The 19,241-nt window shown below is 37.6% G+C and overlaps 1 protein-coding gene across 1 annotated transcript in view; it reads left to right on the forward strand.

Moving 5' to 3' along the window:
- The first annotated feature begins 7,268 nt into the window (after positions 1-7,268).
- The window catches only part of STK39 (serine/threonine kinase 39), a 114,531-nt gene continuing 102,558 nt past the window's right edge, over positions 7,269-19,241 (forward strand). Inside the window, exons 1-2 of the mRNA XM_085323737.1 lie at positions 7,269-7,284; positions 8,285-8,323. Of these exons, the coding sequence (XP_085179863.1) occupies positions 7,269-7,284; positions 8,285-8,323 (55 nt within the window). The remainder of the gene's footprint in view (positions 7,285-8,284; positions 8,324-19,241) is intronic.

Consider the following 19,241-nt stretch of genomic DNA (forward strand, 5'->3'; position numbering starts at 1 on the left):
TACTGTTGAAGTAAACTTGGACACTAAAGGCAAGTAACAGTTTCTTTAATACTCATTTTTTCTACATACACGCTATAGTTTCAAGGTATAAAAGAATGCAAGAAAATTATGAGTTTGCATGATTGTTGGAAATCTTTTAAAGCTATTTTAATATATTATTTTTTGGAAGTATGGTAAATGTCCATCAGCTGTGAGTTTTTTAGAACCGTTTAAAACCTTATTTAAAGTATATATTTAGCAACTGCAGCAAGTCAAGCATTTTGTTAAGTGAAGATGTTTCAACATTTCTTTCAAAGCATGTGGCAAATAACTCCTAAGTAGTTGCCTAAATTAAACCTAGTGATGCTGCTTTATTAGTATCTTAATGGGAAGATTTTGATGATTTCAGTATTACCAGATAATCTGTACATATTGTCCTTGTTTGATACTGTCTGGGTATATCAGACTTGTTAAATCTTCAGTAATGTTTGTGCAAATAATATGATAAAAGATTTCTTTCAAGTAAAGAATTAAGTGCTTTGCTCTACATAGAATGAAGAATTCAGAAGCACTTCTCATCATGAACATACTATGAAATTCATTTGTAAAACAGGTTTAGCAGGACAGCRTAACAATTGTGCATGTAAGTACTTTCAAAATACTTGTATCAGGGAAGAGAGTTTTATGTTCATTTTCAAAGAATGACTTTGGCTTTTATTTCAAGCGCATTCTACTGCTGTCATKAACTCGAAGGTTAGTGAGATACATAAATGATACCACCTACTCATTCATGTGTTAGGAGGAAATTCTGTACAAGCATAAAAAAAGATCATTTAATTAAGGTGCAAGAATAAGAATGAGGACTAGAACTAGCCAAGAAGTAAGAATTCAGATTCTTACATCAAGTAAAGAGAACCACATGAACTTAGGCAAACCATTTTGCATCACTGTAATTCTGCTTGCTCTCCAGCTATAAAACAGGGATAATTTTAACCTGCAGGACTGGGAGGAAAAAAAAAAACAAAAAAAAACCTTGAAAATGCAGTCATTAACATTTCCACAGCAAATAGATATTACCAATTGTATATACTATTACAAAGCTAGCAGAATCCTACAATTAATTGTCACCAGGATTCTTGGCAATTAGGCCTAAACTTTGGATCCCATGTGCCTCCAAACCATCTTGGTCTGGACAGAGTTCAGGCACTGTTTCTAGCTCAGCCTCTGGCATTTTCAGAGAGGACAGGACCTGGCAGCTCAGCTCTCTCATATACTTAAATGACTCCTAGGACCTGTCAGGATGGCCCTTAGATGTCTCTGACTAGCAGTCTGTGTGATAGCTTTGACCTCCTGCAGCACTAGCCCTGTGTAGTAACTTGTAACCTTTAGTCATACAAGAATCATTGATCTTAAGATCTTTAAGAATAGCAGATATTAGATACAGATATTAATTCTAACTCTAAGAATATCAACCCCCTAGGATTTGTTGTTTGGAAGCAACATTGCATTAGGTGAAGTTGACTAGGAAAAGAAAGCAYATTCCTCCAAAAGCCAATATTTGGATAAGTCTATACCTAACCTTTCTTGTGAACTGGATCTACTGATTGCCTTAGATGAGCAAACTGCTGATGCTGCCCAGCAGCAATCAGCTATTCAGCAATCATCTGCTGTGAAGAGAAGTATCTCTAAACAGAGCTTCYTACCCAAATCAGTTGTTGACTTCCCCTAAGCAACCTTAAGAGAGGAGTTTTAGCTTCCTGGAGCCTCATTTAAGTCATGTTTGTACGTATCAAAGTGCTCAGATCTARCATGAAACTATAGCAATTGTGACTCTGAGTATCTCAGTGAACTTACTTAATCACCAGCAACAACTTGGACCATGATAGTCATATGATTGTAAATAGCTAAGGAAACTCTCACTTTCCTGCGGTTACAGATATTTTTGGAGGAGAAAAGGGGAGCTTTGCAGAGCTCTCTAGAAAGGAGGTACTAGGTCTGCTGAACCTTCCAGGTGTACAGCACATTTGTCTCTACCAGCTGACGCTTGCCAGAAGTGATGCCACACAAAGTGAAGTTAATCAAAAATAGTTCCTTCAGAAGAAACTATTTCACATCCTTACCTTTTTCCTCCTCTCCAATTTCCTGCAACAGCTGCAGGCAGCGTAGTTGTTGGTCTCGCTACCAAAATTCAGTTGGGAGCCTAATCACTGATTTGCAAAACTGATGCTGTTTGGTTGTAAAATGTCAAATACTCCTCAACAAACAGTAGCTTGTCTGCAGTCATCAGCATTGTGGCTTGGAGCACCATTCCATTCAGGCTGGCTCTCACCGGGTAAAAAAGATGGATAAAGAGATGAYAACGGAGAAGTTGTTACTTATGAGTCTGACCCCTTGTTCTAGGGTTTMTATGAGTCTCACCTGGCTTCCTTTGTGGTAAACCAACTACGATCAAGGCCTTTCAGCAAGAATATGGAAAAGCTGCTCACAGTACTGACTTAACTAATAGGAAGACAATTTGTGATCTAGAAAAGCAATGATTTCTGTGGTAATGTGGAACAGCTGGATAGATGGACTCAACTGCAACATAAGTACAGCTCACTACAAACTAAGCTCCTTCATGTAGACAGCCTCACAGGCTTAGCAATGGGTATTGCTAAGAGTAGGGAACATTCTCCTTCAATAGGTAAGATATATCTGAAAGCTGAACTGTTATAAAACTATGTGAATTTTCTATCTGGCTAATGATACTTCTTTTCTTAGAAGTCTTCTTGTTTAATTCTTATTAAAAATGCACTAAAATAGGGACAGATGAAGTTTGACTTTGAATTCTATGTGTTGTGCTGTTTTAGGTGAATCACCAGTTTTATACCACAAGAAGGTGAAAGTTACTTCAGTGATGATTTTTTTTTTTTTATCATCCATCAGTAGTTTGTGGATATCAAGTTTACTGCTATATGTACTCTTTTTCCTAGGTATCTTAGTAGGAAGCAGCATTCTGACCTCTTCCAATCTATTAAAATGAGGAAATCAATTAAGTATTTCCTTGCTTTGTATGTTTCAGGAGAGATATACTTAAGTTCATTATTTTAACATTCCTTCAATCTCCTGACTGGCTTGAGTTCTTATTTGTATGGGAAGCTTGTTCTTGTTTTGTTTTTTTTTCATGTGCAATAAAATTATCTTGTGCTTGATTACCATTTTGAAAAGTCCAGAAYTTCAGATATACAATACTAGATGCAATTTTTTTTTAAATGGCAATTTGAGAGAGAACTGCTACTAAAAAAATTGGACTTGAATGTAAATTGAGATGGTAAATCAACTAATTACTCTATACAAAAGGTATGTGGATAATAATAAGTCAGAATTCTATTAATGTTTTTCATCCAGACACAATATGCTGCAAGTATTAATTAGGCCTTGCTGTACCCCTTTAGGATAGCTCAATATTGTGAAATCAGTTTTTGTGTACAGTGAAAAGATGGATATCAAAGAGTATTTTCGGCCACAACTGTTTTAGTATTTGTGTTTAATCATCAGTCAGTATTTCCCCTCTGAAGTTCATTTATGTTAATACATATACATCGAGGGAGAACAAACTCTGAGATTAAAACTGAAGAGTTAACACTGAATTCCCAAGTTGGATGCTCCTCATATCTTTGGATGTATGAATTTTGCCTATTTACTGGAAAGCTCTTAAGTATATCTTACTGATCATAATATAATGCATATTCAGGGATTTTTAAAATACAYATTAATGATAACCTAACGCAGCAGTTCATGTGCTTTATTACACATCTCTTCCTTCCCCCCAGCTCCCCTCCTCCAGGAGTTAGGGAGGCTGTTTACATGCTATGTCCTTTTGGAGGTGACACAAGTTTTTGCTTGCAGCCGTAAGAGATGCTACACTGTCATATTGTTCATATATAAATATGTACCCAGGACACTTATGTTAATAGTGTGAACTATAAGCTAWTGTCTCTTGATAACAAGATGTTTCTGTTTTCAATGGAAGTAAGACCGAGCCAACTATCTGAGTGTTAAAAACTTGTTTGTTCTTGCTGAATATGCATCAGGATCAAGCTCTTATTCAGATACAATTTGGGTTGAAGGAACAAGCTCCCACCAACATGAATGTTCAAGGTTGTTATGTCCTACACTGACAAACTACTGTTTAACCATTAACCACTTCATTTTTCTATAGAAAAGAAGCTCATTGATTGCAGTGTAGATATCTAACCTGGAAATGTATTTGATTTGAAAACTACTTAATGAAACACTGGAAAACTCTGTATCCTCTCTGCTGTAACACAGCAATACTTGATCTATGTTTGATATTTTTAATTAGGGGTTGATTTCATCAAGATAGACCCTAATAAAGATATGAAATGGTGCATCTTGCTGGAAGGAGCTAGTAGGAACACAGAAAAGTGAACAGCAGAACACCTGCAGATCAGTCCTTGTATCTATTAACTCTCACAATGAGTACTTTTGGCATGATACTGAGAAGCTCAAATGCACATATGAGGTACCTTGTATCTTGTTATCCTGAAAAAACAGGTGCTTCCAAAGTAMTTCAGGTGGAACCTACAGTGTAATACGTTTGAGATCACTCCATTTTATGGTGAGTAAGGTGCTGAGTTCTTCTCATGGTCAAACCTCAGAAATGACTGCTTGCCATATCTAACCTGTGGTCAGTAGCATTACTTGCATTCCTCCATCCTCCTGGAATGTCTGTTTATCCTAGCCTCTTCCTAGGAAATAACTTTCGAGTAAAGTTCAGTGCCTACTGTACTCTCCCTCCCACTAAAGAATGAAAGAACTAAATGCACAGCAAAGAGTGGTAAAACAGGACATGGAATGGAAAGGGCAAAAATGAATGCYGCATTAATACATCCTTTGAAAACATCATGATGTTTCTTTACAGGATATTCCTGAAAAAGGAGTATATGAAACACCAACTTGACTTTCATGGCTGAAGACATTCCCCTTGCAGATCTTAAACTAAGATCAGACCATACCTTTCTATGAGCACAGCCTTTTGGAGAAAGGGCTGGTGCTGCTCTGTGCTTGCTTATTTCCCAGCTTCTTGCTAGTTTGAAGAAAATTCCTTTTTGATGGGCAGTCATGAAAGAAACTGAAATACTGGCTGAGAACTTTTTAATTCCAAAGCTTGAGTAACAGTGAAATGTTATTTAATGCTCTTTCTGAAATTTTAAAAAGAGCTTCACTCACAATATCCACTGACTGGACGTTTTTAACTTGAATAAACTATTGCCAAACTCTGTCCAGCTCACTTGAAATGAGTAAGGTGGAACCAAGCAGGTGGTCATAATCTTTCTTGATTGTAAATCACATTCCTTTTCTTTATATGGGAAGACTTGATGACTTGCATCTGAAACCCTGATATACCTAGGGACCCAAACCACACTGACTGCAGACAAGCTACTGTTTGTTGAGGAGTATTTGACATTTTACAACCAAACAGCATCAGTTTTGCAAATCAGTGATTAGGCTCCCAACTGAATTTTGGTAGCGAGACCAACAACTACGCTGCCTGCAGCTGTTGCAGGAAATTGGAGAGGAGGAAAAAGGTAAGGATGTGAAATAGTTTCTTCTGAAGGAACTATTTTTGATTGAACTTCACTTTGTGTGGCATCACTTCTGGCAAGCGTSAGCTGGTAGAGACAAATGTGCTGTACACCTGATAAATTCCTGGGACTTCCCACCCAGAAAACATATATTCTGAAACAGAGATGTAGACCAATGTCAGAGGATAGGTTTTAGATAGCCTTTGTGAAAGTTGCGATAATGCTGATTAAAATAAATATGTGCCTTTCCAACTATGGTATTGGAAAACAGTGRTTTCCACTTTCTCTTCTCCTTCTTTGCGTCCTGAATTGTTATAATGATGATTATAATAGAAAAATAATCTCTTTTCTGATTTTATTTTATGGGAGTCATTTAAGTTGCCATAAAGATGAAACAGCAGTTACCTGGATAACGCTAAGACTTGTGATATATACTATATCAAAGCATTTTTGAAAGTAGAARCCATAAACAGTGTTAAAATATGCAAAACAAACTGAGGAAATAATTTTCAGAGGTGATGTCTCATTAAATGATGCTGCTCCATTCTCGGCTCTGATTTCAATAGCATATCATTTTGTAGTTCATAACTTTTACTTTCTGATAGGGGATTTTATTAAGTTGCTTAGTAATGAAAATAGATATAAATTTTAGCTCTGTCATCCTAATTTAATTAGTTGCTTTACCAAGGGACTATTGGTACATTCTGAAATCGCATCCACGCTCTGTTCAATAGCAGGAGGCTGGAAGACTCTTCCTCTCCTGAGCATGCCTGGCATGGTGCTGATGCCCCTGTCTCACGAGTCTCAATAAACAGCATCTAGGTAAGGGAATTTGAGGGGGCAACTCCCCTCCCCTCTGCCAACAGTAGCTCCCATGACCATTGGCATAGCTCAGCACACTGCATCACAGGACACTTTTTGTCAGYATGCTTCACAGATTCATAGGTCACTTATGAAGCCTCAGCTTGCCCCCTMACCACCAAGGCAATGGGAAGGGGCTCTTCTGAGAAGAACTGTGTCTGTTCCCCAGCCTGCTGCACTCTGGGGAGCTCTTGACATCTAAAGGCAGGTTCTAGATTTGAGTATTTCCTCGAAGGGAAAAKTAAAGCATTGGAAATAGTTTAAACAAATAGCTCTTCAAGACAAATATTGTACTTGAAGAGTGATTATGGAAGGYTTTGTCATCTTGGTATCAGCATGATAGTGTTTTGTTTTTTCTTTTTTCTTTTTCTTTTTTCCCCACCTAAGAGGATCTGTGCAAAACAGCTATTTAGCTGTCCAAAGTGAAAGCAAGGATCAGAAGGCAATATAGTAATTTCAGTAACTTGTAACTTCCCTAAGTCCTTTCATATTAGCAATCAATTTGGTTTTGCAGTTCTCTTTCAAATAACTTTGTTTACTACATTGTTTACCAATCAAATTATGTTGCAGATCCATTATGCCTGTACATAGAAGCAAGGGAACTGGTGTGTATGAATACAATGGAAACTTGATTGATCAAGCAAATCTGCAGTGATTCTCTCATCCTGTATTCTCTTTTCTTCTCTATTTGAGTAGACTCTTATAAGACTTGTTTGAAAGATGCATAAAATTTAGATGTCCTTCCTGGTTAAAGGAAAATATTTTAAATGGTTGTTTTTAGCATTCAGATATTATTTGTGTATTTACTTTAAGATAACTGCCTGGAAAAAACAAGTAAAGATGGATTTAAAGACAGGTAAGAGGATAAGAATAGGATAAAGAGTAGAAATAAATGAAATAACATACTGGAAGAAATATCATGCAATTTGACCACTGTGATGAACTAAGATAAGCTGGTACAAAAATTTAACATGCATCGCTTCTCTTCAAGTATTACAGTACATTAAAAGTCCTAACCCYGCATTGTTACAGTTCTTTCAGATGTGACAGACCCCATATCAAGGACCCTGCTTCTCCTTTGACTATAGGTCCCACCAAAAGCCCCTACTGGAGGGGAGGGGGCAGTGCCTCTGCCTTCTTGGCACCCTCTGTTCACCTGCGCTGGCTGAGCAGCCCAACCTTGGCTGCTCCCTGATTAGGATAGCTTGTGTACAGTAGCCTTCCAAAAAGCTTTAAGTCTGGGAATACATCCAACACTGAAACTGATTACAAGATGTGTTCTCCCTTGCATACACCTAACTTCGTGTGTCTGTGTGTGTGTCTGTGTGTGTGTCTGTGTGTGTGTCTGTGTGTGTGTCTCCCCACTTTCCTGATCTGTGATAAATCACATAAACAGTCCATAGGGAAAAGTAATCATGGTATACTGAAGAGTAAGTAGTAGTAGTATTGAAAAGCTACAGTAGTATAAGGATGAGAGATTATTTTTGTAGAGCACTAGTATGCTGGAAAGCATAAACTTTTGAAAGCATGGACTTTTTTCACTTCTGCAGCAGAACTGGTAAATCTCAAACAAAATACAGGCAGATAGCAGCTATTCTGAGATTAAACCCCTTAGGCTGAGGGAGAAGGATGATTAAAATCTGTGAAGCAGAGAAGCCTGACAGCAAGGAGAGAAATAATGGAGTAGTTAGAGCTATAGGACTGTAGGACACAGAGTTAGCACCTGGGGAACAAAAGTAGGCAAGGTATGACAACTATTTGCACTGAATTTGAATTTTAATATGTACTGTAATTGTTTATTGTTCTTCCTAGACTGATCTTCAGAAAGTAGCTCAGGATCAGGGCTGAGATACCAGAGTTGGAGTGGTTGTTTCATGGAAAATATTTTCTTGTAGGTAAGAGTGTTTCTATCTACGCTGTTTGTCTCAAGATCTGATCTGTATTGTATGTTAACTCTTTCTACAGAAAGTCTTTATTACTTGAAAGACTTTCAAGTAATAAAGACACTTGGAAGACATCTGAAAGGTCTTTACTAATTGCTATATGTGTGTGTGTGTATGTGCTCAATACAGCATTCATGCTGAACTCTAGGCGGAATATCAACAAATATGCACACAAATGGTGTGAATAGAAACCTTTCCTGTTGTGTGGTTCATTTAAAAATAGTAGCATTTTACTGCAGCAGAAGAAAGGTCTTGTAGATCTTGTAACTGTTATATATTTGAGTTTACATATTATTCTGTTTCAAGCAGCAGAAGATACTCATATATTTTTAGAATTACATTTATGGGAGAGACAAAAACCCTCTGTTGTCACTTGTTAGGAGTCTTGGGAGAATTAATGATGGAAAAAATGGTACTTTATTCCTTGTCTGACAAAACAGAGTAGGAAATAATGCTTTTCTTTCATGATATTAAAGATTACTCTGTTTATTAAAGGAAAAAAAGTCAGGTGTAAAAGCAAGTACAGAACCTGTTAGGTCCTCCTTAACTGTTTTATTAGTAGACTCTTGGAAAACAGTCAAGTATCTTTTTGCTAAAAAGCTTGTTACAGATAAAGGAGTTGCTGCCCTTCAGCTGAGATGGTGTAAATGACCACAGAAAGTCCTTAGCCTATTTTAGTGCATAAAATAGGCTTCCTTAACATACTTCTACTTCCTTTCTGGACAGCACTTAAATATGGAAGTATTTTTAAAATTTTTGGGTGATACTTGGAGCCAATCTAGATACTAAGCTTAAAAATGATACTCAGTCTCTGAAATATCAGTGGCACTGCTGATCAGGAAAATTCATTTGTTCTTCAAATGCAGTTTGGAGATCTTGCCTCAGTTTTGCAACAAGCGGCCTCTCTCACATCTTGCTCTGTTGGCTTTTGGGTGCCCTCCTTTCTGGTAGCTGGGTAAGGTGCCATGTGTTCCTTTCACCCTCTCTATCTAGGTGGAGAGGTAAACTTATCTGTCATCTCTGATATCTGTGGTGACTTATTTCTGTTTGTCTTTTTTCAAAGAGGCATTAATTCCTATGTACTCACTATCTCAGTTATTTAAAGGGTTTTTTTCCTTTAGTTTTGCACATCCCATCTTTTTGCCTTCAGCATTATCAGTATTCTAGTTTTGAGTTTTGTATTAATAAACATCTGTACATTACCAACAATGATTCATTATTAGAACTGCTGAATTATACCTTGCTCTATTAAACAACAGGATATGATACCAATAAAGCAATCTGACACTCAATACAGTTCCTTTCAGTATGGATGGTAATATTTTAAAATGACTTTCAGCTCTCCCATTGAATTAGGGAAAATGAGGGCCAACTTGGTTGTGACCTGCTTAAACTTATGCCAAGTAAATTACAGCCTACAATATTTATCTAGTTAAACAAACTTGACTTTGTCAATCTGCTCCTTAGCTGAGATATTTCTCTAGCATACCTGTTCCAGGAAATCAAGAACATTAAATGATTGCCAATTTAAAAAACAAAACACAAATACAAACAAGTGTGAAAGACCTTATCAGTGCCTTTTTTCTTTTTGGTCAGCAGGACATGCTTCTGTTCTTGCTGAGCTTGTCTGTGTCATTTCACAAGCCTTTAGTTTATTTGACATCACAGAAGCTACAGTGAGGCCAGTATGAACTTGTTTGTTTACTTTTTAAATCCTCACATAACCTATATTTTTAATGCATTTTTTTCTCTGACATCTTAAAGATCAGCACTTTGCTGCCCTAAAAGACATAGGACTGGGATCTTGTTCTATAATTGATGAGTGGGGGTTGGTGCCCCTTGTCCCACCCTGTGCTAATGGCCTTAAACTTGTAGGCTCTGATCTTAAGATATATTTCTGGCAGTCACAGTGCATATTTTATTAATGACAGTCATCTGATTTTTTTTTTTTTAATCTAATCATTATTTAAGTGCCTGCCTCTCACTGTTGCTCGCTCTTGGAAGCAAAGGCTTTCATGATGTTTCTTCRTGTTTTCTGTGTTAGCTATTGCTGTCATTTGTGGTAATGTTAAAACTACATGCAAGCCTGCTGATTTTGAGGTCTGCCAATTTTCTCACCTTGGACTGTGTTGGTTCTCAGTTGCATGTGGAACATCAAGGTATTGTCCATCCTCTACAGYTTTCTGCTGGGACTGGATAACTGCAGCTGCTTGAACAATGCTAGCAACTGGCTAAGATTTGGGATTACTGAAAGACTYGGTTCATAAGCTTTTGTTCACAGTTCCGGTCATAACCCAATCCACTATAGGAAATCAGACTAACTTCTCAAAGTTGCACAGCTTAAATAGGYTACGTGTTCCCGTATAGTTCTACTTTCCTTTTTTTTTTCTGTGAGGTTAAAAGACTACACTCATACATTTCAAATCCATATGGGGTGCATTGCTCAAGTCATTGTAATTCAACATTGTAGTAAACTCACTCKAAGTAAACAGTTTCTTATGCATGTGTGTTTAGCAGTTTTTAATTGCTATAAGGAATAAGGTTATACTCCAAGAGGGTTTTATAATGATAGTGCAGATTTCAAATTTCAAAATTTTAAACATCTTCCTGTTRTTTTTTATACTATCAGATTTTTTTAGCTGTTCCAGAGCTTCCAGCTGTCCCATTCTTCACATTAAATTCTATTCTATTTTTATTATTATCCAGCAATATTCACTCTGTCCCATACACATCACAGAGTGAACTGTGACTACTCCAGTTGCTGGGAGTGTGTAAAAGGAGTACATCCTTCTCCCATATAGCTCCCTCTGGTGCCACTTAAAGATCAAATCCCAAAACTTTGTCACTTTAGCTGATGCTTTGTCACTAGCTGATGCTTTGTGTAACTGTCATGAGCTCTATCAGTGAGTAATTTCATACTAGAACTATACCACATCTTGGTATAATTACTAGCAAGACAAAGCTGTGCCTACACTAGGACCTGTTTACTAACASAAGGGAAAACTGTGTTTTACTGGCACCACTTCCTAATATGTTTTCCTGTATGCTGGCAAAACTATGCTTCTATGTTATTATAATGACCACCCTTAAATAAAAGAGAGAGAGAAAAATCTGCTAGTGAATGTATGGCTTTTGCTGCTATAACTAGTTTTGTAGATGCAAACATGTTAGTCAGAATACGAAGTCAGAGCTCTGACTTCGATAGCCTGTTATGTGTCTTCTATAAATACAGCTATGATAGGGTATCTGATTTGGTGTGGAGTTGATTCCACTATATTAGTAATGATTGCAACCAAGTTAGGACTGCTTTCTTGACATGTTATGCCTAGTAATATATACAAAATATAGGGCTTTTATGGACACAGCATGTGTGAAAAATGATGCCTCTTGGGGATGTTTCCTTTGTTKAATAACAATACCAGTAATTAATACCAGTAAAACTTAAGTAGTTTAGAAGAAACCTATTCTTAAGTTCTGCTTTTTGAGCATTAAAGCATAGTGTTGATGAGTTTAGGTTTCTATCATTTACAGATAAATTGGAATTTTAAAGAAATCGTAAAAACAATAGAGATGCATTAGAAAATAATTTCGTTTATATTACTACATTTAAAGTCACCTTTTCTTCAACTACAAAAATGTTGCAAAGTCCAAAAGAGTTGTTAAAGTCTTTCAAAGAAGAACAAATCTACATACTTRAGTATTCAGAAGGATTAGAAAGGTTTTAATATTGTGAACATTTGAGAATTACTACTGTACATTTTAGGTTTTCACAGAGATAGGAATCTGAGTTTTCTTATTATTCTGAGGAAGAGAGGGTTTTTTTCTTAAATTTGAGTCCTATGTTTTAATGGCTTAAACTGCCATTTTAATTTTCCTAGAGTGCAGACCAGTCACTTCCTACAGGATTTCTGTTTTCATAGCTTGTCTTGGTTATCAGGAAGTTCAATGACCTTTGATAAACCGGAAAGGATAGCAATTTCTGACCTTTCCCCTTTGGGGGAACATTGCCATGTTTCAGCACTTACCAGACTAGAAGGGATTAGAGCAATAGCAATCTCTTTGAATCTGAAGCTAAGCTGATAGTACTTTTGCAGGAAATACTAATGGAAGACTTGCATTTTGGTTTTAAAAAAGACTTGATAGACAGTAAGAAAAAGTAGGGTAAAGCTATTTAAGAGTAGTTTTCAAGCTATGACTTAAGCAGAAACAAATCAAGTTATGCAGATGCAAAGTTGGCTAGCTTTATTTTCTATAATTGCTTTCAGGTACCTGTATTTGATTAGGAATGGAAGCCTTTCTCTTTCAAATRTAGTCACTAATTTCCTAAAATATTATTTAACTTTATCACTCTCAAGGTTTAACATACRTGAAACAGTTCATGAAACAAACACTACCAATTTATTTACCCTTTTTGAAATGGATGAACTGGAAAGAAAAACYTTTTTATTGCTTGAAAATGGCCAGTGCAATATTCAGCCATATGTGGAACATGTTATTAATTATGCAAAGATGCATGTCATCATACAATTCTGGATTTTCTTTAGTGGTTATGACTGCTATATTTTCATGAATATGCAGGGAAAATCTTATTTTTTCCTCTTAGTGTGGTATGCAGTCTTTTACATTTATTTTAGGTACTTTTTTAAAAAAGAAAAGAAAGAGTAGTCTTTCTGGACATAATGAGATATTCATTCATTTCATGTTCAAGTTCTTTGTTCTTTTTGCTATAGTATCTGAAAGTCATAATCTGTAATGTTTTCTCATAACATTGTCATGTACTGCTGTACTATTCCATTAGAAAGGAGCAGGACTGATTTGCAAAGGTTGCACTGGATACTGTGACATTAGGAATCGCTCCCAGCTGTAGCAGGTGCTTTTTTTTTTTCTTTTTTTCTCTGATGGGTTGTCACCTTTTTTCTACTTCTTTAACTTACCTATTCATGTAATGCAGTGACAGTTACAGGATGCCACAGACTGAGATAGCTGGATTTTATGCTGAAAGCGTTTGTATTAACTCTCAATTCTCCTCCAAATCTCTTCAAATGTTATGGGACACTACTTGTGAAAACCAGGAGAAATAATTGAGTGGAGGCTTTGCCTTGCTACTGTGGAAATTAATGAGGTGTATTGTAAACACTTCCAACAAATGAAACAAGATTTTTTTTTTTGGTGCTAAGTTGTTGTTGTCAGGGCTTTGAGGACAGCAATAGGCTCGGCAGCCTCTTTCCCCTAATCCTAGGGTTTTAGCTGCCTGTGCTCAAGGCCAGTGTGCAGCCCTAACCTTGGATCAGACTTCTGTGAAAACAGTTATGAGAGAGAGCTGTGAGAAATCTCATCTGGGTCCTTTGCTGCTTTTAAGCTCAGGCCCTTGGTCCCTGCCTGAGCTGCCCTGTAGCTGGTCTGTCTGTGCTTGGTCTTGTACGCTGCTGATCCTGACCTTGCTTTGCTGACTGAGCATCTTGGCTTTGTTGGTGACTGCCAGGTGAATCTTTAGTGACAAGGCAGGTCCAGACTCCTGGCTGACCCAGGCTGCCTTGCTCACTGTGCTAAGGTACTGTGGGGCTGCACCCTGGCTGGTGCAGCCACTTGCCCCTGCCGGCGTGGCACCCTTGGCTACTGGCTCGGCTGYGCTGGCAGAGCAGCCCAACCCCAGCTGCTTTCTGACACAGATTGCACAGGCACGAATTCCCAATAAATGGTTCTTCCTCAAGGATGACCCGAGTTGAAAAGCTCTGTCAGTCCTTTGATAGCTGAGCAAGCTGCTCTGAGAGAKAGGAGTCAGAGCTTTTTATAATGCCCGAGTGAGTCTGAATTTTGTTGAATTACTTGAGGTGAAATTTAGCCAGCAACCCTTAAGTTTTATTTCACATTTGTAAACCATCACATTAGAAAGTATAAAAGATGAACAAGGTTTACTTTAACTGCCATTTTGATTTCCCAAAAAGCATTGAACTATCCATAAGTATTGAACTTGTTTTAACCCTCCCCAATTCTGTTTAATAGTTGTTTTTTTATATATAGCCATATTTATGGTGTGCATTTGGCAGATTACAAAATGATTTCAACTTACATCCTCAAAAGCAAAAAATATGCTATTTTTAAAGCATTTCTATCCTAAGATCTCAATCATTTTTATAAACATTGATGAATTCAAGTTCATAGCTTTCCAGTAAAGTAAGAAATATTCCTTCCAAAGTGAGGAAAGGCTGGAATCATTTACACAAATGATGAATGACTTTTCATAATTAAGGTGTTTGGGATTTCATGTTGTTTCATGACCACCTAACAAATCTAGAAGTGTACTTATGCCAAAAGTGGCCTGTCCTGTTTCCTAATTTTGGACACTTTTCTTATGCCTCTCCTGTTTTATCCTCTCTATTGCTTTGGCTGTCTAGTAAGCTAGCTAATATTTTCAGTGAACCAGCTCAGGAATTAGCTGTGAACCAGGTTAGGTCCTTGATCTTGCTGTGAGGCTGCATGAAATCTCATCTTTAGAAAATGTTTTATTTCCAGTTTTGCAACAGACTTCTTGTATGACTTCTAACGAATCCCTTAAGCGCTCTCTGTTTCTAGTTGTAAAAAATGAGATAATTATATTCTCCAACCTTTTTGGTATGTGAAGATTAATTTATTAATGTGTGTGAGATGTTCATATCCTACAATTATGAAAGCCATGGAAGTTTGTAGATCAACTCTTCATACGTTTGAGGTTTCATCAGTTCACAGCCACAGAAAGATCATTTCTGTTAAAATGCTCAGTAAGCTGACACCCTCACAACGTTTTAATGATATTAAACTGTAGTTCAAAAGGAACATCAATCTTTAGTCCATTGTCATCTTCACAGTGACTGTGTTTTAAATTCACTCAAATCATTGTAGCAGAGATCATGATTCCTGCAGGTTCCAAAAGGAATCATATTGTTACTGTTGCCAATACATGAATGACTATTGTGTATATATTCTAAATGTACATGCAATTCTGATTTTTGAATGTTTGAAATGTATAATGATTGGTGGGCCATCATAGTTTAGGTAATGAGCCATTAGTGCGTATGTGCTGGAATCTGGTGATTCAAATCTTGGATGGTTTGGTAGCAACAGCAAGTTAACTACACTACACATTCTCATGGTCTCATCTGCACAATTGCATGGGGATAATAGGAAAATCTAGTTACCTTAATGGTGGTTCCTATTGCACAGTGCTAGCAATGACAGTGAAGAATGAGCTGTCAGCTGAGGCTGTCTGCTCTCTAGTTCTGTAGAGAAGCTCACATAGGCTTCATTATTCTTTTAAGTGACTTTGTCTACATGCCTGTTATGGCCCCTCACACTCAGAGTGGCTGACACAAAGATGTGAGTGTTGCCTGCATCTGTGGGCCAAAAATAGGATGATCAAAAAAAGAAACTACTTGAGAAAAATATTTGGTGTTCACATGAAAAGAGATAGTTCTTCATTCTGCTACTAACAGAAAGAGTCGCTGCCACTAATCTCAGTGGCATATATTGTGGCACTGACTGACTTACGAGAAATGCAATAGAAGTTGTTACTGCATGGTTTAGTAAGAGCAAATTGACTATGTAGCAGTAAACTGCTTAATGATTACTGGTTTAACAATCCTCAGTATCCAGAACAGAAAATCTTATGCCTGAGTTTAAGGAAACTTGCTGAGCGGGACAGCTTGCAAAGCTTACAAATAAGGGGGGAGAAGGAGGCAAAGAGGTGTGGACACCAAGGCCTTCATCTTTTAAAGAATGAGGGGGAGGAGCTCTGTCAGCATGCATTGATAGATATTAACTTCAGTTGGACTAAGTGAGAGCACAGCTAACAATTACTTCTGCRGTATCAACGCTTCTCCACTGTATTAAGATTTGTTTGTAATGTAATGTTATTGCCAAGAAGATTCCAGTATCTTCTGTGCTAGCAGAAACTAACCTAAACTAATGACAAAAACCCTGCAAGCTTTTATGAAAGCATGTATCCTAGTGAAAGTAATGGGAATGTTACCTATTTAAGTGTATGTTCACTAGAAGAAAAGGGAGRTTGAAGGTACTTAGTCCACTCCTTAGGCGGAGGTAGCTGTAGAAAGAATAGGTCTTTGATTCTGTTTTAGCCTATGCTAGGTTATGATTGTCTAGGTTGTCTTCTGCCTGCCTTTTTTTTTTCCCTCATAAAATTAAAGTATTGGGTGGATGCTCTCTCTTGTATATGTTACTAGTGGTATGAATCATTGCTTATGAATCTCAGTCCTCATGTTTATCTTTGACTTTATATAGGTATGTTTCTATTTTAGGTTAATATAGTACAACTAATTAGTCTAAAATCTTTTTATAAAGACTTATGTTATTCTTGCCTAAATCCTTCAAACCTACAAATGAAGTCCTAGTTACTTTGTTTTAAGACTTTGTGTTGTCTGCAGCTGTTCCTGCTGGACCTCTGAAAGGGGCAGTGCACCTTAACTCTTCTCCTATAGTGGCCTACAAGGTTTCAGATATTGCCTATAATGTCTATAACCTGGCTGTATCAAACACTTGTTCACCTGGAAATCAATAATTTGGTGACTAGAATCAGTGACCCAGGCAATCTCTTGGGTTCTGTGATTTTTTTTTTTTTTTTTTTTAAGCTATAGGAAAGACCAAATTAATTTCAGAGAGAATAGGACCATTCTGAACTTTCACCTGAGCTACCACTGATTCAGATGAGGTGATTGAGTCCTTGCTTGGCCTTGGGAATCTCCCAAATCTGCAGATGTCCTACTTTGAGTGTTTGAAAAGTCTTAGAAAAAACTGCTTTAAACAGTCAGCAGAGCCTTCAGTATTGCTTTCCAAAGACAGCTGGCCTGCTGGCACAGGCCAACTGCTTCCAGGGCTTGCTGTTGCTTTTTTTTTTTTTTTTTNTTTTTTTTTTTTTTTTTAAATCATTATTATTACCTTGCCCTACTCTGAAACTTTGATATTCCTCTGAATATACCCTGAATGCACAGAATATTTCCTACAAGTCCCACTACTTACAAAATTGCTATCCTTAAAAATTCTTCCTGTAAAAGCTGCTTGTTTCAAAAAGCTGCAAAAGCTAAGGGAACTCTAGAAATTCTTGCAGCTGTATAATTGGTCCTGGGACAAAATTACTATAACATTATTGGATGTAAAATAGGGCAGTTTAGGTAGTGATATGGTAGGTGCACCACAGGAATTTGTGGCACAGGAACTGACAACAATCCCTCCCCCATGAGCATCCGCAACAAATCTGTACAGATGGAGCAGTTGGCCGTTTTCCACCAATAGTGAGTAACCCATTTTTCTGTGCTGATTGATTGCCCTATGTTGCTGTTGTCTTGCTCGTTTCTTTTTTTTAATTTTTTTTTGCCTCCTCACCCCCTGGTTATTGCTGGCAGAAAGGTCTTCACTACTAACAGCATAATTTGTCTAGTCTTGGCATTAATTTTAATATTGAATGACAGTTTAATACTTCCAACTTTTGCTGACCTTTAGTTTTGTGGCAGATTATTTCTAATGTGTATGTTAAAATATCACTTAGCTTTAATAATTCCCTCAATCTAGGTTTAAATTCAACACAATATGCAAAAATAATTTTTTACTACTAGAGACTATCCTGAGTGCAGCTCTTGCAYGTAAGAAAATTCAGCACGGAAATGATGTATTGGAAAGTTGCTGATACAACTTCTATTGACTTTTTAGAGCACATTTTAAAGCCTATTCTTCATTCAACTTTCTTAGCAACACATCAAAATACATTTAGTGACATCTTTTTTGGAAAAATGCTCTTCTACTAAGTCTTCATTGAATAAGCTACATAAAATTTTTAGTTAATAAACAAAGGCTATCCTGAACTAAATTAGTACTACGTAAATTCTGCAACAAATGGTTTTATGTATGTTGTGTATTTATTTACTGTGCCATTAACCCATACTTCATCATACTTCCTAACAATTTTAGATTTTTTTTGAATTTAATTGGTGCTGACTCTGAAAGCTTTCCTGCTCACCTATTATTATTATTGTTATCTTAATCTTTCATTCTCTGCTGTAGTAGGAAGTGAAATTTTAAAATCAATAATATATTTTTTTAATATTCTTTCAGATCTCCATAAATCTCAAATTACAAAGCATTCAAGGGTAGGAGTGAGACAGTACAAAAAATCTTTATTTCCTGAATTATTTAAAAATAAGTAAAATTCTGCTGACACTGTGCAACATCAACATTACTGTTAAGAGGATGGAAAGATAAAAATCTATATAGTAATACCCTCAACAGCAGTTTCAGTTAAACAGGGATGGCTTTTTCTGATCTCATTCTATTTAACAGAACACACTGGAAAAGTCTGATGCTACTTTGGTTTGTTCAAAGCGCTTGGTTCCGAGTGGCCCAGACCAGGGAGGGTCGCTCCGGGCGGCTGCGATGGGCGCTGTGTCCGCACCGACGCAGCGCCGTGCTGCTTTGCAGGCCTGCAGCTTTCGTAGCTGAGGGAAACAAATGGTGYCTGGCCTGAAATTTAAGTACAGGTAATCTCGCAGCAGTAACGCTCTGGGCAGTATTGCTTGCATACTGAAGGCTGTGCTTTGGGAACGATGCGTGCGCACGCTGAAGGGCTGCCAGGCGCTTTCTAGCACAGCCGCCAGGCCATTGGGCTCCTTCAAACCCTTCTGGGCCCCGTGCTCGCCCCGGGGCCCCGTAAGCCCGCCGGAGCCGCTCTGGGTTTGCTTGCAGGACCGTGGCGTGGGCCGCTGGGCCGAGCTCCCCGTGAGGAACCTCGCCGTCTCCCCCTTCCTGCGCGCGAAGAGCGTCGCGGGAGGCCGCACGGAGAAAATGGCCGGGGCCGCCGGCGCGCGCAGGTGCGGAGCGCGCAGCGGCC

Source organism: Rhea americana, unplaced genomic scaffold (assembly GCF_003343005.1).
Source record: "Rhea americana isolate MKP2758 unplaced genomic scaffold, rheAme1 scaffold_12, whole genome shotgun sequence".
NCBI classification, from domain to species: domain Eukaryota; kingdom Metazoa; phylum Chordata; class Aves; order Rheiformes; family Rheidae; genus Rhea; species Rhea americana.